Source organism: Cyprinodon tularosa, unplaced genomic scaffold (genome assembly GCF_016077235.1).
Source record: "Cyprinodon tularosa strain WSP-4 unplaced genomic scaffold, ASM1607723v1 ctg100, whole genome shotgun sequence".
Taxonomy (NCBI): domain Eukaryota; kingdom Metazoa; phylum Chordata; class Actinopteri; order Cyprinodontiformes; family Cyprinodontidae; genus Cyprinodon; species Cyprinodon tularosa.
The window spans coordinates 773,968-797,127 of record NW_024037783.1 but is presented as its reverse complement, the minus strand read 5'-3'; the positions used below and the strand labels follow the sequence as shown (position 1 = coordinate 797,127).

Here is a 23,160-nt window from a genome sequence, read left to right as displayed (position 1 = left end):
TGTCAGTGAAGCTAAGTGCTCCTACATCTCTTCCTTCATGGTGTCCACCTACATTAACATCCACAATTCTGAGATTAAAGTCACAATTCTGATAAAAAAAATGTCAGAATTTGTGAGAAAAAAAGTCAGAATTTAAGATTAAAGTCAGAATTCTGACTTTTTTCTTATATATATTTTTTCGCTATATTAAACTGAAATAATATTTAAAGAACAATTAACTTTTGTCCAGTGGCCCTAATCATCTTCCGTAGATTTCAGAGTCAGGGTTATATTTTTAGTGAGTTAAAAAAAAAATAATAATAATAATTTTTTTTTTTAAGACGGTAAGGTAATTTGTGAAATAGAGATTAATAATCTATTAAAACCGAATGAATAACGAAAAAGAAAATGATTTACGTTTTTCTGAAGCTGCGTGAACCCTTTGGACGGTGGGAGGAGTTTATCCCCCTACGTTGTCACGTAGCTGGCGGGAGTTGTGACGCAGAGCTTCCTTGTTTAACTCAGCGCGGGAGTTTAACGGAGTAAGGTAAGAGTAGTTCGGCTCTCTAAAGTTTTAAACCACGTTTTAATGTCAGAATAACGATAACGTTATTGAAGTAAATAATAAAAGTTTAGCATCCAGTGCCCTAAACGCTCTCTCTGTATCTCAGCGCTCATTTTGAATAGGTTTTAACTGTACAGTTTATTCTTGCTGCTGTTAGCTTCTTTCATAAATAGCATTGCCAGAGGGAATAACCGTTCATTAATGTAGTGCAGAAATGTTCCAGATATGTCATTTATTTCCGTATCTCTTCACTCATGTTAATGAATTAACTCCGTACGTCCAGTGTTCTTAAACATGCCCTGCGAAAGGAAGCCGATGCGCTACGGCCACTCGGAGGGACACACCGAGGTCTGCTTCGATGACACTGGAAGGTTGGTCTGTCCTTTGGTTCAAACACAACCAAATTAAAACCACTGATAAAGCAGCTAGATGTTCCCATTTCAATACCTTAGTCTGCAGAGCTCCACAGGAAAGAGACCAATTCATTGTAATGAAAGGGTCTGGATGTGTATTGAGGTTAAAAGGCTTTTAAGTGCAGCTGTTATGAAAAACACACATAGGATGTTGAGAGCATTTTAAATGAAGCAGAGATCATGACATTAGTTTAAGTTTCCTGCAAAGTAATCACAAAAACTGCCTGACTGAAGGTAAACAAGACACAGTGGTGTCAAAAGTACACACACTTTTTACTTAAAGGAATAGTACACCCAAAACATGATTAGCCTTCATTTTCTACTCACCCCCATGCTGAACAACACTCTGGAGTACTTTTTTGATATCTCAAATGCATCTGGAGATCTGGGAGGCTTCTTGCTGTCTGCTGACATTCAAATAATGGAGGTCTATGGTGACCGAGACAGAACGGTCCATAAAAGTCCACAAAAAACGTGTCAATATTCCTCCATGCTGCTCGTCCAATGTATTCCAAGTGTCCTGAGTGGGTAGCATCCAGAATTTACTCGAAACGAAGTCATTTAGAATGTTTTTAGAGCATAAACAGTAGTGTATAGGATTTCCTGAAAGCGCGCACATGCGCGATCCCGACGCTACAGAAGCCGGCAGACCAAACCAGAGCATTCAGCTCGGCAAAGAACTCATGCTCTTCCTCAACACTGAAGTCCTCAGATATTTTTCTTTCGTTGTTTCTTTCTTTGCACAGGTAAACAGCACATTTCTTCTTCTACGCTTGCATTATTGGCAGAGCAGACGCTGAATGCGCACTTTCATCTGGTTTGGTCTGCCGGCTTCCGTAGGCTCGTGAACGCGCATGTGCGCGCTTTCAGGAAATCCTATACACTACTGTTTATGCTCTAAAAACATTCTAAATGACTTCGTTTCGAGTAAATTCTGGATGCTACCCACTCAGGACACTTGGAATACATTGGACGAGCAGTATGGAGGAATATTGACACGTTTTTTGTGGACTTTTATGGACCTTTCTGTCTCGGACACCATAGACCTCCATTATTTGAATGTCAGCAGACAGCAAGAAGCCTCCCAGATCTCCAGATGCATTTGAGATATCAAAAAAGTACTCCAGGGTGTTGTTCAGCATGGGGGTGAGTAGAAAATGAAGGCTAATCATGTTTTGGGTGTACGTAGAAGTATATAGGTGCTGTAGTTTAAAAACACTCTGGTAAAAGTTGAAGTATCAACTTGACCTCTTTACTCAAGTTAAAATGAAAAAGTATGTGCTCCAAAAACTACCTAAAGTATAAGAGTTTAACCTCTTACACCCTAAGGGGGTATAAATAAATTTCTGCCTGACAAAAACACACAAAAGTAAATAGCTTATAGCCTCAAAGCTATTAGATTTAAGAAGAAACTTTTGGTACGTCTGTAAAGGTAAGATGTCATAGAATGGTTTTCTGGTGTCAGCACCATTGTAGCTTTGACCCTGCCTGAAATATTAGGGACAAAATACAAAATATTTTGCATTCTTTGAACCTCGCCAAAATTTTCTTTGAAATAAACATTGCAAAACACTACCAAAATATTATTTATAGCACAAAAAAGTAGTACAGACTTTCAAATCTAAATGTTGTGTAAAAATATACCAAATTTGGACTCAATCAGATGAATCATATTTATTTTAGAATGGTATTAGTGAGAAATTTCTTAGGCGGAGAGGCCATTTTGGCACATTTATCCATAAATGTCACCAAACTGTGCCAAATATGTTTTTTACATCAATACTGGGGGTTTGGTAAAATTACGAGGTCACGTAGCAGCTGGACCCACCGGTGGGTCCGTAGGGTTCAAGGGGATAAAGTAACAGCCAGATGCAACTATATGAATTGAAAGCTCAATTATTCGACTATTTTGAAAAATTCTTTGAGATAGGGCCAAGGATGAGGGAGGTCTTGTTGGTCTCTGTCTCCATCTCCTGATACGCTCTCGCCTGTGTTTCCTTTCAGGCATTTCAACATCTTTTTCTGAATCTGACATTGTAGCATGGCATAGGCAATTCGCGTTTGCAGTTTTTAGAACACCTGCTTGCTTCTGATGATTTTCCCTTAGCTAACCAATGAGTGTTTGCGTTATGACTCATCCAATTAAACTAGTTTTCACTAGATGTGGATGGAGCCAATGATCTGCATTGGATGGCGCACATGATGTGAAATAAATATTTATAAACATTAAACCAAAGCCAAGAGTAACAAGTAACGTTTGTTTTAAAAATGTAAGGGATAGAAAGTCATGGAGTAAAGTATAGATACTTAAAAAGTGTACTTGATTACAGTAACGTATTTGTAAAGTATTTGTACTTTGTTACTTGACACCTCTGACAAGGCATGTATGGTTTTCAACATTTTACTGAGAAAACCCAGAAAGTGTATCATCTCCTATCATTTTCATTTAATTATTTTACATCTAGAGACATTTTGCCCCTTCCAATCAGATATCACTGATAATCCAAACAGGGTTACATTTCAAGAGATTAAAGTTTTTCTATTTACTTCTAACAGTTCCTAGCTTCTTGCATATTTCCATTATTTCTTTTTAAATTTCTTTTTCATTCTAAAGGGAAACCTTCCTACAGCAGGATGCTGCCTCTAAGATCCTGTGTTCAGGGTGTTTTTCTCTTCTGAGCAGAGCTCCTTTTACATTGAATTTGGAAGGCAGAAAGTTGCTCTGGATTTTATTTAGTTCTACCAGAGTAAAGGGGGGTGAATGCACATTATTCAGATGTTTTCTGTTTTTGTTTTTATCCAAATCTGACAAAGAGTTTATTATTTATTACATTTTTACAGGTATATTGTAACATGTGGAAATGATGGTGATGTTCGGATTTGGGAAAGCCTGGATGACGATGATCCAAAGTTTATCACTGTTGGAGAAAAGGCCTACTCCCTGGCACTCAAGGTGTGATGTCTGCTGCTTTCCATCAGATTATAATTGTTAGGTCTTTGTTTGCATCGCTTCACCCTGGGTGTTTGATAGTGACGCGTTTGGGTGTTTTGTCGTCCAAACAGAAAGGAAAGTTGGTGACAGCGAGTTCAAACAACACAGTGCAGATCCACACGTTTCCAGACGGAGACCCGGATGGCATCCTGACACGCTTCACCACCAACGCCACTCATGTCACCTTCAACAGCAGCGGGTCCAGAGTCGCTGCCGGATCCAGGTACAAAAGACTGTTTTGTGCTAAGCGGTTGATATTTTTGTTTTGGTGGATATTAGATGTCTCTTTTGAAAATATCAGATGGCTAAAATTCAGGAACAATTGTTTTTGTTTTATTTGTTTTTTAAACCCTTATTTATTTTTGACCTGGAGGCAAAATATTGGTAATTTCCGTCTGTGAAACATTCACAGAGGATCTAAATAATGTAGCTCCTGCTGGACTGTCTGATGCTTCTTTTGATTCAATTTGTTTATTCAGTCTGATTGGAATTTACCCAGTGTTGGGCAATAAATCAATATCATTATAGACCAATAGGTAATACGTTGGATCAAATTTTCAATAATTCCACTGAACTCTGATCCAGAACCATCTGGTACTATGGCGGATGTTGGATGCCTCTCAAAGCCAAACGAAGCAAAGTTTTCAGCATGGCTGACAGACTTAAAGGTTAACGCTTATGTTTAAAAGGGATCAGACTTACAGTTAAACTCATTTTTTTTTTTAAATGGATACATTTTTCAACCATATCACAAATCGCTAAATCCACCTTATGCTGCTAAAGTTTTGTATCCCAGGATATGAGGACATCTCCTGGCTACAGGTATCTTCCTGCAACCCCATAGATTTATTCTCTGGTGAAGTTAATCCGTTTTTTTTTTGTTAGAAAGAAAGAAAGAAAGAAAACAAACAAACAAACAAACAAAATACATTTCTTAACTGCTTTGAAAGTGTGCTGACCTGCTATGACGCACCTCCGGAGGTTTCCTGTAGAAAACTGGCTGATCTGTTGAAGCAGTTATAATTTCATCCTCTAGATAAAAAAACAGTCCCATCTGAGGACAGTTGCATGACTCAGCCACCACTATGTTCCATGATGGGGATGTTTTTCACATTATGAAAACAAATTTATTTTTTTCAAATCTTTATTATTTTTAACCTCTCTGCAAACAATGAGCTTCAATAAAAAATTAGAATGCAATACCTTTTCTTAATTTTTTGTTTTCTATCCTGTATATCGAATTAAATCTCCCGAAAAAAAAAAAATATCTAAAAATGTCCTTTTAACTTGTGGATCAGATGGTGGAAGTATCACTACCAGGACGTCCAGCTGACTGAACACATACAGCTGATGTTCCAGAGATGTTTCCTCATGTCGCTTTTACTTTGTGAAGCCATCCATGTCTGTTCTGGTGCAGCCATGTGTTCATATTCTGTATGAATCCTGCAGCTGAACCCTCCCTCTTAGTGAAGATTAGTGAAGAGTGAAGCCGGATGTGTGTTTGCTTTGTGAATTGATTAACTCAGCAGCTTCATCGCAACAATAAAAGCTCAGAACATGAAGCTGCATTGATTTTTGCTACTTTCAAACTAATGAAGCTGTTTTCTTATTGATTCTTTACCTTCTGGTGTCACTAGAGGAGGTCGGGATAATTTTCCTTTTCATCCGTCCTGTTGTTTCTGTGTTCCTGTGTTTTTCTTTCTGTGGGATTTAGTGACGTCATGAACATTAGCACTAAAGCTGCTTGTTTTATTGTTGTGTTTCCTTCAGTGATTTCATGGTGAAGGTGGTGGAGGTGTCAGACAGCAGTCGGCAGAAAACGCTGCGAGGCCATGAAGCCCCCGTCCTCAGTGTCTCCTTTGACCCCAAGGATGAATACTTGGTAAGGAAAACTTCTTTACTAAACTACTTTTCTTTGTTGATTTGTCTTTAGACTTTAGCAGCATTTTTTCTTCTTATTTTCAGTTTAATTATAAATATAATTACCGGTACAATAAATATGTTATAGCTTGACATTATTCTACAAAAGAGCATGTTATTTTTTTTTCTTCTAAAATATATATATATATATGTGTGTGTGTGTGTGTGTGTGTTACAGTTCCCAATGATAAGAATTGTTGTCATAATCATTTAAGCACACATTTATTCCTAAGAATTTCCTTAATAGGTAGTTTTTATAATAAACTTTAATAATTGTTGTAAAAAAATTGATATTTTATTTAAAATTATTATACTTCTTCTTAATGTCAAAGTAATCACATTTTCTATACAGCCATTGATCATTACTATAACTATTTAATAGTAGCAATAATAATCAATATTATAAATTATGTATAATGCTGATGTTTCTTTTCTGCTTTCAAAATCTTGCAACGATTTCTATTTACTCCTTTACTCTAGGTTTTCATGTCGATTTAGTTGGATTTTTTTTTTCTAAGATTAGCTCTATAGATTATAAACGCATCAGAATTTTCTCTCTAGTAAAGATTTAACATCATAAAACAAAGTAACTTGTAACATAAAATTATTTCCCGCAATCTAATTTTAGGCAGATTTAAAGTGCTTTTTAATTCTATGATTATTTTAATCAAACTAAAATGCTGTGGGATGTACTAAATAAAAAGTGATATAATTTTTTTAAAACCAGTGTCAATTCTTCTTTTTGTGCATAAAATAAATGAGATGATAATAATGACAATGCATAGTATTATTATTGATTATAATAATACTACACCATCTATCCATCCATCCTCTTCCGCTTTATCCGGGGCCGGATCGCGGGGGCAGCAGTCTAAGCAAAGATGCCCAGACTTCCTGATCCGTGCACACCTCCTCCAGCTGCTCTGGGGGGACCTCAACGGGACACCAGGCCAGCTCAGACATGGTACCTCCAGCCTGTCTTAGGCCTACCATGTTGTCCCCTCCTAATAGGACATGACTGGAACACCTCCTGAGGGAGGGTTCCAGGAGGTATCGGAACAGATGTATAAGCCACTTCAGGTGGTTCCTTTCCTTTTTTTCGGCTGCTTGTATACGCTATCTTGTCCTTTTGGTCATTACCCAAATCTCATGACCATACGTGAGGGTGGGAACGTAAATCGAGAGCTTTGACCCCCGACTCAGCTCCCACTTCACCATGACAGTCCGATACAGAGAGCGCATCACTGCAGACGCCGCACCGATCCGTCTATCAATCTCACTCTCCATCCGTCGAACACTCATGAACATTCCTAATGTGTGGTCTGTCTCTCTGTCAGGCGTCTGCCTCCTGTGACGGCTCGGTGGTTGTGTGGAACATCGAGGAGCAGGTGTGTTTGTTTCCCCTACCGTCCATGCCAGCAGATCTTTGTACTTTTTTTGCTTCCCAACATTAAATTTCCGTGGTTTCTCCCTCAGACTCAGGTGATCAGTCGGCCGCTGCTACAGAAGACAAACGACGTCAGCAACGCCAAGTCTCTGTGTCGCTTATCCTTTCAGCCTGGAGCAGGGAAGGTCAGTCACCCAGCAGGCTGCTGCTGTGATTCCAGATGCTGGGGGTTGTTGATATGCAGAGCCATCATCTGTAAACAATAAACCTCTTCATGTGTGGATGTCAGTTTTTAGCTGTTCCTGTTGAAACCAAAGTGCACCTGTATGAGCGGGGATCCTGGGATCTCGTCTGCATGCTGTCTGATGATCTTCTCACACAGGTGAGGACAACAATTGGAAATGTTTAAATGAAAACATTCATTTTCATAGGAAAAGAAGAGTGGTGGTTTGGTTCTTAGTAGTGAAATAAACCCCTCTCCCTCTGCAGCCCATCAACGTGGTAGCCTGGTCCCCCTGCAGTACCTTCCTGGCAGCTGGTAGCATTGGAGGTTTGCTCACAGTGTGGGATGTGAACAGCAAGCTGTGTGTGGAAAGGTGTGTGTGAGATCCAGATTTAGTTTTTTTTACTTGGAAACCATTTTTTTTAACCATGAGAGCACTTTGTTTTTTGAATGGACCACACCTCTCGGTTCCATTTCTGTTTCTGCTTTTAAAACCATCTGGGCTCGTTTTCCTGCAGGCAGAAGCATGAGAAAGGCTTCACGGTGTGCAGCTTGGCCTGGCATCCTTCAGGCAGACAGATCGCCTACACAGACACAGAGGGCTGCCTGGGGATGTTGGACGGACTTGGTACCTCCACTGCTTCCTCCAGCGTCACCAAGGTACCGCCGCCTTTCACCCCCACTTAGATGATTAGTTCTCTTTAGTCAAATCATCTGAAGGTTAAAAGCATCAACACAAATTTAAGATTATGAAACGAGAGGGAAGTTGGTTTTTATTTATATTTCATTTCGGTATTGTTGACATCCTCAGGCACCAGCTACGAAACCTGCTAAAGACTACGACGACCTCTTTGATGAAGATGATGACAGAATGATGGACGAAGGGCTCAGTGATGCCAATTCACCAAAGAAGACTGTAGTGGGGGAGGAAGAGGACGAGGATGACTTCCTGATTCCATCCACGGGGCGCGTGAGGAACAGAGGAGCAATCCTGGACGATGAGAATTCACTGGGTGAGGAATAGCTGATAAAAGCAATGAGTGTCATTACTAACCAGAGGAACGGAGGAGGTTCCAATATCACAGGGGTTTTTGGTTAAACATGTCAACAGATTATTTCATTAAAGATTTTTATTGGTTGTTTGTGATAAGTTGTTGTGACTCAAGTCTTCAGCTCATTTTTTTAGATGATTTAAATAATTTAATGTAGGATTGGAATTAGGGCTGGATGATCAGGACAAAACTGATGACCTGATGGGTTTCTAAATTTCTTGTGACAATCTAAATCATGGATGTCTAACTGGTTCCAGAAAAGGCCACATGGCTGCAGGTTTCCTTCCTAACCAAGCAATAGGAGATCAGACTCCATTCATCTCATCAAGTCATCATGTTAAGACTGGACTCACTTAATGAGACGACTGGAGTCTGGTGTGCTATTGCTTGGTTGGAAAAAGTACCTGCAGCCACACGGCCCTTTCTGGAACCCCTGATCTAAATTGATCAAAACAAAATTAAAGCCTTAGAGAAAGAAAAGCCCACAACAGAACCGATGACAATTATTTTGCCAAGTTTCTAAAACTCCAAGATAAACATATCAAATGTTACCTGAAACTTTACCTGTGGGTATAATTTATTTAGGAAAAAAATCAAGTGGTCTCAATAGCTGGGAAGGATTCCTACTACAGATGCTGATAGCTGTAAGAAGAAATCTATAATAAAGAAAACAGCTAACAGTGACTGGGGAAACTTTACCTTGGAGGCACACTGTGAAAAAAATGTCATCTTCTATAGTACCCCATTTAGTCTGGCCTTTTGAATGCATGCTGATAACGGTCTGAACATGGTAACCCAGATAACTATTGAGGGTAAATGGATCGCAGCAGAACTGGACTGTGCCAGACACAACCAAACCGTGCTAGTTGTGGCTCAGTTCTCTGATTAAAAAAGAGCACATGAGCAGACTGCATCATCTTCTGTTTACAGTCAGCTGATTAATTTTACGGGTTTTTCGCCGCGTCCGGCTTTGCAACTCGCAGATCTCTTCACCTGTTCACAACACAAACTTCTTCTAAACAGCATTATAAGAGCGTGGTGGGACCTGGGATGATGCAGAGACCAAGACAGGTGCCTTCTTTACCTGACATTCCAAAAACAACGAAATATCACTAATATAAACAAGCATACGTTCATGAATGTTATGGGCGCTGCCATTTTGGTTTCCGTAACCATTCCCATCTTGAGAGCTGTAGTATCGTGGATCACGGATAGCGCTAGTGTGATGTGTAAATGGTTGTAAGGAACCAAGCTCGGCACAGTTAACTGATCCAAGCTCTGTCTTAACTCGGCACAGACCGGTTTCAGAGGGCTAGCGTAAATAGAGCATAAGATGCCACTAAAAAGGGAGTATTATTAGGAAAAAAGCAATTTTATGTTATACTCGGGTTTGGGTTTTTTGACCTAACAGCCACTGGAGGACTCTATAACATTACATAACAATATAAAATAATAAAAAATACAGGAAGCTTGACTCTCATGCATCCTGCTATATCTCAGTTGTGATAAAATATGAATATGTAGCCCTTAAGATTTACCTCAGATGTTACCCTTTAATGTGTGCTTTGAATATCATGTCGCTTTTTATCTCTAGATTATAAAATGTTAAAAAAAATTATATTAAAAAAAAGGGAACATCGGAGACAAAATTATGTAATCCAATGTATGTTCAAAAGTCATAAAACGTTATTGATTAAAATGTGTTATTTCTATAATGGTGTTGAATTATTTTTCCAGCCCTAATTGAAATTGTTAGTTTTCTTTTCTACTCAGGTTTGTGTTATTAATAAATAAATGTGTTATTATTAAATTGTATTTAACAACATATGAACCTGTAACAGAACAATAGGTTTAAAAAGCATCTTAAAGAACTTTAAACAAACTAAATAAAAGGGGTTTTCTTTTTTAGACTTTGACGAAACAATGACTAAAACCTTACCGGAGAAAGTTCAAACTGAATCTACCTTTAAGAGCTCCTTAAGTGTTTTTAAATTGTTTGTTTGCTTTCAGACACAGGGTCTCTTAAACTTGGTCAAGAGAAGTTTGTTGACGACGATGACGATGCTGGCAGCTCTGTGGCCCCTGCAGCGGCTCCTCTGATGCCCCTACGCCCTGTCTATGAGGGTCCAATGCCGACTCCTCCCCAGAAGGCCTTTCAGCCCAGCTCCACGCCAGCTCACCTCACGCACCGCTTCATGGTAGGACGCGCTGCAGATGTGATTTTTTTTTTTTTTTTTTTTTTCCGATGCTGGTTTTCCACTCTCATACAGCCTGAACTGTGTCTCAGGTGTGGAACTCAGTGGGGATAGTGAGAGGCTACAATGACGAGCAGGACAACGCCATTGATGTGGAGTTTCATGACACTGCTGTTCACCACGCCATGCATCTCACCAACTCTCTGGGTCACACCATGGCCGATCTTTCCCAGGAGGCCGTTCTGCTGGCCTGCCCCAGCACTGAAGAGCTTGCGAGGTGAAATTGGCTCTTCTTTTCTTCTTTTTTGTTTGTTCCAGGTAAACTCTCAAACGGCTCCTGTTTGTTCCCAGTAAACTGCAGTGCCTCCACTTCTCCTCCTGGGACACCAACAAGGAATGGATGGTGGACCTGCCGAAAGGCGAGGGTGTGAAGGCGGTCTGTCTGGGTCATGGCTGGGCGGCCGTCGCCACTAGCTCTCTGCTGCTTCGGCTATTTTCTATCGGTGGCGTCCAGAAAGAGATCTTTAGCCTGCCGGGGCCGGTGGTGTGCATGGCCGGACACGGAGAGCAGCTGCTGGTGGTTTACCATCGAGGTACGAAGCTCCACCTTCAGGGACATGGTTATTATCGAGCTTACTGCAAGCTTCTATTTGAGAAAGGAATCAGTTTGCTACTATATCCAAACTTTTCATTTCATTTTATATTTCTGATTTGCCAATATGTTGTTCCCAGATTTTAGATTCTCTCTGCTGTAATTATGACTGTTATTCATAATAATAATAATAAACTTTATTTAGTGAAGAACTTTATCAGTAAAGATGCTTATAATACTGTGTCTATATGTAGAAGCTTGTTCTATCAGAAACTGAATCTGAATTTCCCTGACTGAATCTTTATTCGTTATCTAAAATGAAATGCATTAGTTTGAATATGAAATCTGTTTAATTGAATCTGAATTTTATGATTTGGAACTTTATAAACTTTTTTTGTATGCTCTCTGAGTATACAAACAAAATTTCGTTTTCAGACATTGAGTGAGCAGCAGCTTAGCAGTAAAATGAACATTTCCATTTCATGAAGTCCAGCAGTGATCAAATGTAAACAGTGTGGGAGAAAAAAAACATGGTGCAAAAGGTATTGATGTGGATTTAATGCATTTTTTTGGTGTCAGCCAACCAGGTCCTTTAGCAAAAGAGTAATCAAACAGATTCACAGGTTGACATTTCTGCCCATATTTCTTCATTGTTAACATTAGGATAGCAGTTAGTCTTCTCCTTTAACATGTTTCAAGGTTGGACTGTTGCTCTTATTTCCACTCTGTAGCTCACTTCAGAGGCTTTTGTAAATGATAGCTTAATGAAGATTTTATTTTGGGTAACAGTTATGATGCTCTAAGGCCCTCCTTTAGGTTTCCTCTCCACATACTTGTTCAAATAAAGTCACAGGCTCGACTTTTTAAGAAACTGGCAAATAAGGAGAAAAGACTGGTTAAAGTAGTTCAGGGTGCATACTGCCATAATTGTTAGCATAAGAAAAGGGTTTCTAACAAACTGTTTCAGTGATTCTTCTCAAGTACATTAGGCACCTGCATGTAGGGATATTTTATATCAAAATGATCAAAAACGAATCCTTAACCATTTAGAGCTGAGGTCTTCAACAGGGGGTACGCGACCCCTAGGGGGTCCACGGAGGTACTGCATGGGGGTCTCGAAAGTTTTGGTTGATTACTTTTTTTTATATTCCCCCCTGCAATTTTTTCCACTAATTAAAATGTCTTTAAATACACATAAACATCAATTCAACACACTATAGTAAACAGATAAATGGAGGCAGAAGATGTCTTTCAGTCATCAATGCACACATTCAGCAACACACAGGAGCTCTTTCAACTGGGCACCGTTTCAGTCACAACACCTGTCCCATCAACCAGGAATCACAAACAGAAATACTTTAATAATCCCAGGGCGAAATTACTTTCCTTACATGACACCATCTTTAACATTGACTTTAGGACCAGTTTGATATAAAACGATTTCATACAATATATAAAATTAGGGGGTCCCCGCTCCATCTCGCCATCAGTTTGGTGGTCCTTGGCCTGGAAAATTTTGAAGACCCCTTATTAAGAGCCTAAAGTGCCCACTAATATGCCTGTACAATAGTTTTAGTTTTGTCTTGGGACTAGGGCTGCACCTTACTATTATTTTGCAAATTTATTAATTTGGCGATTATTTTTCCGGTGAATAGTTGAATAATTGGATAGCCACAGGTTTCTTAAAGATTTTTTACTGAATTAAACCAGGTGAAACTGAAACTTTTTCCATTGTGGAAAAGGTTTCGGGTGTGAATGGCGCATATGGACACCCAAAAAAGTATTTTTTTTTATCTTAAATGCAAAATGTTTATATGTTGTTTTACAAATTTGGTACCATTGCTGCTCAAGGTGGTTTACTCTGTCGGCTAAAGACACATTTTAGACTCCAGCTAACGATTAATAGATTACTAAATTAGTTGATTACTATTTCAATAGTCGATTCATCAAGATTTTTTGTCTAAGCCCTATGTGGGACCCATTTGGTGGATTTAGCCATCAATCATTAAAAGGCGCACAGCATCACAGATCCTCCACCATGCATTATATTCAGCATGTATCTGTTTTTCAGTGCTTAACCTCCTTCACTGTTTGTTGCTGAAAAGCTCAATCTTCGTCTCCTGTGATCAAAGCTGTTCCTGTGAAAGTTCCGGTTCTGTTTGCAATGTCTACATGTTGGTATTAGTGATGGTAGGACAGAGGGAAAAAAAAAATCCAAGCTTTCTTTTTCGTCAATTAGGACTTTGAACAGTTTGTTGTAGGTCTGACTCTCTATGGATGATTGTGCAGATAAACTGGGGTCCTCGTATTCTGACCACTGGAGAGAGAACGACTCTGTTCCACAGCAAATCTTTATGTTCCTAACATAATCGAAAAAAAAAAAGAAAAAAAAACATTATTTAAACACAATATTGATGTACATCGTGGCCACCCGTTAGTTTTCTTTGCTCAGCCGCATTTTTATTTTTATTCTTATTTTCATGTCCTCAGGAACGGGTTTTGATGGAGAACAGGCTCTTGGCGTTCAACTCCTGCAGTTTGGTCGCAAAAAGAGGCAGCTGATCAACGGCGAATCTCTCCCCCTCTCTCCCAAATGCTACCTGGCCTGGCTCGGGTTTACCGCCGAAGGTCAGCCTCTGCTCTCCGTCTCTAATGTCTCAAAGGGTTTCCCTTTAGATGGTTCGTTGTGAAGACGGTTTCTCTGTTTCCAGGCACGCCATGCTACGTGGATTCTGACGGGCTGGTGCGGATGCTAAACCGGTCGCTAGGCAATACGTGGACACCAGTTTGTAACACCAGGGAGACCTGCAAGAGCAAATCGGATCACTACTGGGTGGTCGGTGTGCATGAGAATCCACAGCAGCTCAGGTGAGCCCCAGAAGTCAAAGTCTAAGTATCTGATGTGTCAGGAGCTTTTTATTTTCAGGATAAACTACAGCTGTAAGGGGTTTTCCCACAGGTCCTTAAAAAGTCTTAAAGGCATTGAATTCTTCAAAATAAAACTAAGGCCTTAATTGGTATTAAAATGTCTTAAATCAGTCTTTCCTAGGTCTTAATTTTTAAAACCTCATGAAAAGGATTATTTCTATTATGATTTATTTTTGTAATCTAAATAAAACATAAAAATTGACCTTTTTTTTATTATTAAAAAAATCGCCATTATTGGTTCCATCCCAATAGCGGAACAAATATAAGCATTGTTGCGGCCGGGACATTTGGGAGATGCGGCATTTACTTTTTGTCTGGAAAATATGAGCAAGTGTTAATATAACGAAAACTGGCTATCCAGCCAAGAGTTTTCTCCATGGCTAAAACCAGGGAACATACATGAGGCTCAGTGTATTTTGTGCAAGAAGCGATTCAAGCTTGGAACGATGGGAATTAAGGCAGTGGAGTCGCATGCGAAGCACGAAACAAAAAGCGTCAAAATGGAGTTACAGAGAAACAGCCGGTATTTCTCAGTTTTGTTCCACCCTTGTCTCTGCAACGCCTCCACTTATCACCAAATCAAACATACTAAGAAAACCATACAAAAAAAAATAGCTGCAAAAAAGACTTAGCACTGGTTCTGTTGTGGCTTTAAAACTGATTTGTTTTGTTCCCTGCTAAAACAAAGTTTGTGAATTCAGTTAAATAATTGTTAAAATATATCTGTCATTTGTGTGTTTTTAGCTTTCTTCCTGTATGGGAAGCTTTTCAAAATTTGAAACATTAGTGCAGTGGTTTATGTTAAAATAAACCTTTGGGTTAAGTTGTCGCAAGCAGGTTTTTCTTGTGTTTCTTGTGAATTTGGTCTTAAATTTTTATTTTCAGTGGCATTAAAATGTCTTAAAAAGTCTTGAGTTTAACTTGCCTTATGCTGTAGGAACCCTGTGTAACTTCTTTCTTCGCCTATCATCAGAGGCAGTGAACTCAGGACTTGACATACATGGCACTGCATGTTTTAAGGAGCAGGCTCTATATTCAAGGCCCCTGGTGTGTCTCACCTTTACAATACTCTGTAGCGTTTCAGTTGTCGGGCCAATCGAGCACAGTGACACCATGGTTACTGAACCATCTTTTTGAACCCATGATGGTGTAGGAAGGTTCTTTCACCTGCTAGGAAAAGACATCAGGTTTTAATTGAAGCTCATCAGTAGAATAAAGGATTTAGGAGAACAAACCGGAACCATATTCTTAACTGGAACTTGCTGGAAAGTCTTCAAGGTTATTCCTGTTTCTGGGACATATTTTCCTACCAAACATTTTTCTTCCACTCAACTTTCCTTGAATATGCTTTAAAACATTTTTCTTTTACAGTATATTAATTCTCTGAGACAACGGATGAATTTGGGGTTTATCTGTTGGTAATATTTCATTATAATTCTAAGAAAAAAAGTCTTTAACAATTTTACACAATATGCAATGAATCCATATTATGGGTTATAAAAGAGTGATTTATTTATTTTTTTATCTATATATTTTATATTTATCTATACACATTTTTTTTCTTTTAATGCAGAGAATCTCTTTCAGTTTTTCATGGTTAAATGCTCACTCTTCTCTTCTTCCCATCAGGTGTATTCCATGTAAAGGCTCCCGGTATCCTCCCACTCTGCCTCGGCCTGCTGTCGCCATCCTTCCCTTTAAGCTGCCGCTGTGTCAGACTAGCACAGAAAAGGGACAAATGGAGGTAAATACAAACCCAGAAGGCACCACTCACAGAAGAAGCTTTGTCTACCTACTTTTTTTTCCTTCATGCATTTGATTTTTCAACAATTGTTTTTCATCCCCAATAATTTCTGAAAAGAAACTGAAAGATTGAATTGTTTCAATGCCTAGCAGCACACCTAAACATGAAAACTGTTTATTGCAATTATAGAAATATAATAAATATGTAGATATAGGAATAAATGCATAAATAATTTTTATTGCTTAGCCCCAGTTACTGATATATTATTGTAGAATATTGCCATGGAGACTTGGTTTACAGTAAATTACATTTTTATTTTGAACGTGTGTACATATTTTCTATTACAAATATCAGAGTGAGAACTTTCCTGACGTTGTTTTGCCTCATTAAAAATGCCCTTTGCATCAAATTGTCTTGTTTTCCAGGAACAGTACTGGCGTTCTGTCCTCTTCCACAATCACCACAGCTTCCTGTCCTCCAGCGGCTACGAGATCGACGAGGCTGCTCAGACGCAGTCAGAGAAGGAGCAGCAGGAGCTTCTCATGAAGATGTTTGCAGTCAGTATGAACAAGCTTTTCTCAGCAGGGGGGATGGTGAGCACAGCTCTAAAGGCTTTTTTTTTGGGTTTTAGTTGTCCTGTAAACTGGAGCGGGAGTTTCGCTGTGTGGAGCTGGCAGAGCTGATGACTCAGAACGTGGTGACTTTGGCCATCCGCTACGCGTCCCGATCCAGGCGGATGAACCTGGCGCAGAGGCTGAGTGAGATTGCCCTGGAGAAGTCCAACCAGCTGCAGGAGGATGAGCTGGAGGTCCCAGAGGAGCAGCCGGCGTTCTCTAGTGTCAGATCGACATCAGGGTAAATCAAAACACATCTTCTTTTTCAACACTTTCTATTTAAAAAAATATTAGGATAAACCAACATCATTGTAGACATTATTGGTGCCAACTTTTCACTGGAAAACATTGATTTCTAAATAAGTATTTTTTTCTTAAAGTAAGTGCATTTGTTCTTGAACTGAGGAGGTAAGTGAGACACTTTGCCAATGGAACAAGAGGAGTTACATTTTTAAATAAGAAAACAATTTTATTGTTTTTCTACCGTGGATGGGAGCCGCTGATTTAGGATTGTGAAGCTTTCACAATCACCTCTTGTTGCCTAAAGTAGTGTTGCCTTATTCCAGTGGATTGTTTTTTTTTTTTTTTACTTTTTTGGAATGACTGATCTGGGTGACTGAGAATCTTCTATGATATCACAAACACTACGTCTCATAAGGAATAAGTTGTAATATCTGGAAGTTACAACAGCATTCATCTTTAATTTACATTAAAAATTCAGTCAGCAAAGAAGGGTTACTGCTTTTATTTTGACAGGTACAGGCAGACTGACCCCACAGATGATCCTTACAGCCCCAGAGAGAATCAAGAGGAGGAGGATGAAGAGCTTGGAGAAGAAGACGATGGTGGGGAGACGGAGATGGAGGAGACAACGGAAACCAAGAAACGTCAGCCTCACCTTTAGTTCCTGCTTAATGTTTTTTTGACAAACACGGATGACACCAGTTGACTGTTCTCCTTTTATTTGTTTAGGTTTAAATCCTTTCGCTAAAGAAGCAGGTTCACCTGTGAAGCCGTCACTGATGCCAAGTGAGTCCATGTTTTTGACACGATGCAGAGGATAACCAGCATCTGCTAATATAGATGAGATCAAATGCCTGCTTCTGAACTCATGAGTTTTTCAGACCTGGGAGATAAAAACTCTAAGTAAAAGTAAAAATACCTCAGGGATTTACATGTAGTCTGGAAAGGTTTTTTGTCTGTATCAGTTCAGGAAAAATTAGGAAAGAATCCATGTTTATCCATCCACTCTATCTACCTATCCTCACCATCATTCAAACTTCAGTTCATCCATTCTCCCATTGATCATTTAAACATCCATTGATTTCTTTATTGATCCTTATTACCATCTGTCACTGTGTAGTAATAATGTACAGTTTATTTTTAGACTCCTGTCTGACATCCAACGCTCTCCAAAGATCTTAGAGTTGAATAAAATCAAATTATCCATCCATCTATTTACCTTCTGTTCCTACATAAATCAGCTGCATCATTCATCCCAACGTTAATCAAAAGTATTCTAATACTCTTAAATGAAGTGAAAAGTTCCTAAATCTTTCTTTTTGTCTGTTCCAGCTGGTAAAGTGGGAAGATCAAACCCTTTCAAAGTAAGAGCTAAAGGTTATGTATTATAAACACCAGGTTATGTTTTCTAGTGTTTTTATTTAATGTTTGATTATATTTGATGGGTTTAGGTTGCAGGTTCTGGAACGCCGACATCCTCATCTGGAAAAACTCGGGTCACAAACATCCTGGACAACATGACATCTAGCAGGAAGTCAACTCCAATCAGCGGCTCAGCTGGAAAACCAAACAAAGGCCCTGTCCTCAAGCCACTGGCACCAAGAGCCAAATCTAAGGTAACTCCATCCTCACAATTATTTTTAAAATGAGAACTTTCCTAACATCTAAACTTAAATAATGTTGTTTGTATTTTATGTTTACCTAAACATATTTTCTTACAGGTTTTTAAAATAAACCCTAACATATCTTAGGTATTAGAAATATAGTTTTGACCCTACTCAGCTCCACTGGAAGCATCCATAACAAAACTGGAAATCTTTAACCCTCGATTCTGCTCTTCTGTCAGGCTCAGTCCACTCTGCTCCAGATCTCCAGCAACAAAACGGCTAACAAGAAAAATCAAGAGACGGCAGAGCAGGCTGCAGATCTGCAAAAACAGCCTGATACCACAGCGCCGCCAACACCCACAGAAAACACAGAAAACAAGAGGTGGAGTATTTTAACAGAAGGATCACGTTACTGAAACTTCCGCATTAAAAAATAATAAACAGAAAGCAACTAAATCTCTGTCCCTTTAGGCCAAAGACGGGCTTCCAGCTGTGGCTGGACGAGAACAGGAAGGTCATCATTGCTGATAATCCAGATCTGGATGAGACGGATGTCATTAAAGAGGCTATGGGACGGTTCAGGACGCTATCAGCAGACGAAAGACTTGTACGTTCTGAACGCTTCATTCTGTTCTTAACCACAATCTTATTCAGACACATTAGATACTCATTTGCACTGATGACGAAGGCTGCCTTAACACCGTCACTAATTTTAGTTTATGAATAACTTCACCGACCCGCTCTTGTTTTCCACGAACCGTTAACCAGTAAATGCTGCTAACATTGGCTCTAAACTGCCGCTCTGTCCACCACTGAAACAGTCCAGCTGTTTTATTGGTCATTGGTCAAGTAAATTACTTTTTTTTAAAGTAAATTACTTTTTTTTTTTGGCTTGGGGGTGGGGGGGATACATTTCATTGTTTCGGTTTCAGAGATTTGTCTGACAAAATTAATTTAACTATTTCGTAATATTAAAGCTGCAAGCTTATCAAAATGTTTAAATTAGCACAATAGGAGTTCTCAATCATTCAGTTATTTCTAAAAATGAAGGTTGCTCCCTCTGAAAGAACTTTTTAATAATAATAATAATAATAATGTGCTTTTAATGCATGTAAAATGTGAAACTTTGCCAAGATCCCATGAAGAGAAAAATTCAGCACCAAATTAGAATCATGTGTCATTGATCAGCACATACATTCAAACGTATTTAATTTAATTCAGATGTTGGCTCTTTCTGTTCAGTGTTGTCCATCAGTTGATTAGGTGAAAAATGAGGGCAGCTGTGTCAGAAATGAGACACCTCACCTTTTCATCTTCCTGCTCCTGACCCTGCATACATCATGTCTCTCAGCTTAAAACCAGATTATTCAAGGCAGAAAGGAAACAGGAGGCGGGGGCATGAAGGGGGAGGATCTCATGGCAGTTGCCTGGGAACCAAGCAGAGTATTTTAGCTGCTTTTTGATGTGAGCTGATGATAATGCTGTGAGCTAATCAGCGTAGGAGAGGGGCTGATATTTCTTTTTATCCCATCATTTTTTTTTTTATTATTTCAGGCATTTTGAGAATTATTGATAAAAACAATAATATGTTATTTCACCCTTTGGATGGAGCACAGAGCAGCTTAACACTTTGATCAATGAAACATTAGCATTGGATACTCATCACCAGGAGGGGGTGCCAAAAGTAACTTAGCAGTTGCATGCTTAAAGGTATAGTGGAGGATGTTCTTTTTCCAGGTGGATCATCAAAATAAGTGGTCCTCCTAATTGTCAATCATTCTGGGGATATGTTTACGTAAGGCCGTTCTACGTGCTCGTCCCCATTTTCACTTACCGGTGGTGAGTCTGACATAGTGGAAAACTTTCTTTTGGAAACTAAGCTTGTATGAGCAATGCAAACAGCAACTTTTGTGTGTGCACAATGAGAAAAGGGTTTGTGCATGCTCTCACACGTGTTTAATAGGCGTTCCCTCTCAGGAGCGGGTGCAGGATTGTGCATGTGCATTTTTTGTGAAAATCCTCCTCTAAACCTTTAAGCGTTTATAACCTCCTGAAGGGTTTAAATACACAACAAATTAAGAAGGGGGGGGAAGTCAGAAGGGAAATCTGAAAGACCACCTGAAAGTCTTTGAGTGAATTTAAAAAAGGTCTCTCTGCCAAAGCTTAGATTTGCTTACTACGGATCCTGTTCCCTCTTTAAAAATATGAAATCAGATTCAGCATTTCCCAGAAAATGTTTTGTAATTTTAAGCATTATTTCCTAATCCTGTTTTGTTTTTGTTTTTTGTTTTTTTTTGTTTTTTTCTCCAAAGAAAAGGTAAAATGATAAAGTTTCTGTCCAGGTTGTGTGGGCAGATATAATTGCCTTTCCTCTGACCCATAGAAGTTCTGGGTTGATTGAACTGCTTTAAAAGAATAGAAATCTTTAAAGTAAAATAACATTTAGATTTGAAATCAACATTTGATATGTTGATGTTGTGTGCAGGCTGTTAGTACAATGTAATATCAGCTGGAAAGCAACAGTTTGCTGCTTTTCATGTCAAACTCCTGTCTACTGTTGAGGTTTCCGTTTGCCTAGATGAATATGTTCAACACTTTAATGATCGGCTGCTGAAGGTGAAGCATGTACGCATATCTCTGTGTGGCAGGTCCACTCAGTGGGCCTGGTGATTCATCCCTGATCTATTACGTCCAGGGAAACGCTTTCCCTTTGTTTTAAAGAGAGGAGGAGGGAGGAAAAAATAAAATCACGAGGGGAGGAAAAGAGCCGGCGGACCAAAGAGATGCAGCCTGTCAATAGTGATTATACATGACAGGATGCAATTTCCAGCTGCACGCTTGAGTGTCCATGTGTGCCGTTAGTCATCGCCATGCAGGTGTTTTAGGCCTGACGATGAGGAACAATCTCTATTTTGTCTGCAATTAACGTGGGCATCTTTGTGTCTTCCGTTTCAGTCGTGGACAGAAAGAGCAAAAGGACAAGCAGGAGACGCAGCGGACGCAAGGAAAAGGAAAAGAGCAGAAGGAGATGGAGGTGCTGAAAACGAAACGGTGGAAACTGATGAAAATAACAGCAAGAAGAAAAAGTCCCTGGATCCCTCTTCCAAGCTGTCAGCATTTGCATTTAACAAAAACTGAATGTTTACTGTTGAAACGGACAAAATGTCTGTTTAAATATGTGATATTTTGAGACTAATTAGTTTTTTCTCAGTTAGCCTGATCAGAGGATCGTCATGTTCTGTCAAATACAGACAAATTCTGTTTCATTGTTTTATATTCCTATTGTGTGAAAAACTTCACTGTATTTTATCAATTTAATAAATATTAAAATTCATTACTGCCATTATTTTCCATGAATTGATTTGACCTATTGATGCCCAATACAATGTTTTAAAAGTACGAAAGTTTATACGACCTCCTCTTAAAGAATAGGACATATTTAGTCTTTTAACTGTATGTACACCCTGTTGCTGCCATAGGATTTATGAAGTAGAAAAAATACAGATGCACTGGTTCAAACACAATTAATTTGATTTTCGACAGACCAGAGAGTACAATTTCGGATACTACTGCTAATATTGGGAGTTTTACTGAGGTCTTTTCTTAACCATATAAAGTCCCATCGTCCTAAAGAGAGAAACATCTAGTATCTTGTTTATACCTCTGTTAACATAATCATACTATGCAAATAGTAAAACTAAACTAATATGAGTTATTGGGAAGGTTTGACAAAGCCTTTTTCTAAAAAAAATACAGCAGCATCGCTTCGTTTGACAAAGATTGCTGTGAATCGATCAGAAGACTTTTAGGAGAAAGTTTTGAATCAACAGTCATGATGTTGGATAAACCAAACTGGATTTTAGCAGAAATACTTTAAACCTTTATCTGTTCCTAATATCTACTGCTCATTGTATTGGTTAACTCCTTTCCGTATGCCATAGTATTCAGGAGTCAAATCTAAGCCCATTTGTCTGACGGCTGCAGACCACTTAACCAGAATGGCAGAAAATGTTTAAGGTGGTAAACTTGTCAAGTCCAAACCTCCCTATTAAGATTTGATGGTATATTTCCATAGGTTTGTTAAAACAAAGGTATCTTTAAAAACATGACTCTTTAAACCAATTTTCCACATGTACTACATGCTTATAAGTACAAATCTGACTTTGAAGAATTTAAGTTACTGCATTTTGCCATTACCACTTATAGTGCTTACATTGTGGCAAGCTATCTCCAGCAGCGAAAGATGCAATTAAACACTGTTTTTATGCTTCTGAGAGTTTCGCTTTTTCTTCTTATAAATTGTAAACTAAACAGTGGCAGGAAGAGCAGTAATCCATAGGTAATGTAAATCCATGTAAATCAGTAGAAAAAAAAATATTTTTAAGATGCATGCTTTTATATATATATATATATATATATATATTTATAGTAAAAGAAAGATATCTATATATAAATCAAATCTATTTTTCCTTCACCAAAGCAGCAGATTTTTTTTCCCTTTTTTTCCCTCTTATTATGACATTTATTTCAATAACTAGCCTGGTTTTTATTATCACAAAATTATGTTTCACAACAAACACTGAAAATATAACAATCACTAAATGTTTGCAGTTGGTGGTGTGACACAAGAACAAGAAAGTTAAGAACTTATCTCACTCTAAGCAAGGGAAATAAAAAGAGGTGATTAGTTAAAAAATAAAAGATTT

At 38.7% G+C, this 23,160-nt stretch overlaps 1 protein-coding gene across 1 annotated transcript; it reads left to right on the top strand.

Annotated features, from left to right (window-relative positions):
* Positions 1-454: 454 nt before the first annotated feature.
* wdhd1 (WD repeat and HMG-box DNA binding protein 1) lies at positions 455-21,788 on the top strand. Its single transcript, XM_038269255.1, has 26 exons — positions 455-526; positions 828-915; positions 3,799-3,910; positions 4,021-4,172; positions 5,720-5,831; positions 7,207-7,257; positions 7,346-7,441; positions 7,546-7,638; positions 7,746-7,852; positions 7,998-8,139; positions 8,291-8,492; positions 10,542-10,729; positions 10,819-11,003; positions 11,078-11,319; positions 13,809-13,946; positions 14,030-14,186; positions 15,876-15,990; positions 16,416-16,547; positions 16,622-16,845; positions 17,361-17,491; positions 17,577-17,633; positions 18,180-18,211; positions 18,299-18,463; positions 18,694-18,836; positions 18,926-19,061; positions 21,410-21,788. Exons 2-26 carry the CDS (start codon positions 839-841, stop codon positions 21,590-21,592), a joined length of 3,372 nt encoding a protein of 1,123 aa, XP_038125183.1. The 5' UTR covers positions 455-526; positions 828-838; the 3' UTR covers positions 21,593-21,788.
* The last annotated feature ends 1,372 nt before the right edge of the window (positions 21,789-23,160 follow it).

Excerpts from the sequence above, each read along its gene's own strand:
- wdhd1 (XM_038269255.1), top strand. The coding sequence starts at position 839 with ATGCCCTGCGAAAGGAAGCCGATGCGCTACGGCCACTCGGAGGGACAC. Across the intron at positions 11,004-11,077 it reads AGCACTGAAGAGCTTGCGAG|TAAACTGCAGTGCCTCCACT; the intron begins GTGAAATTGGCT and ends GTTTGTTCCCAG. Across the intron at positions 16,846-17,360 it reads AGTGTCAGATCGACATCAGG|GTACAGGCAGACTGACCCCA; the intron begins GTAAATCAAAAC and ends TTATTTTGACAG.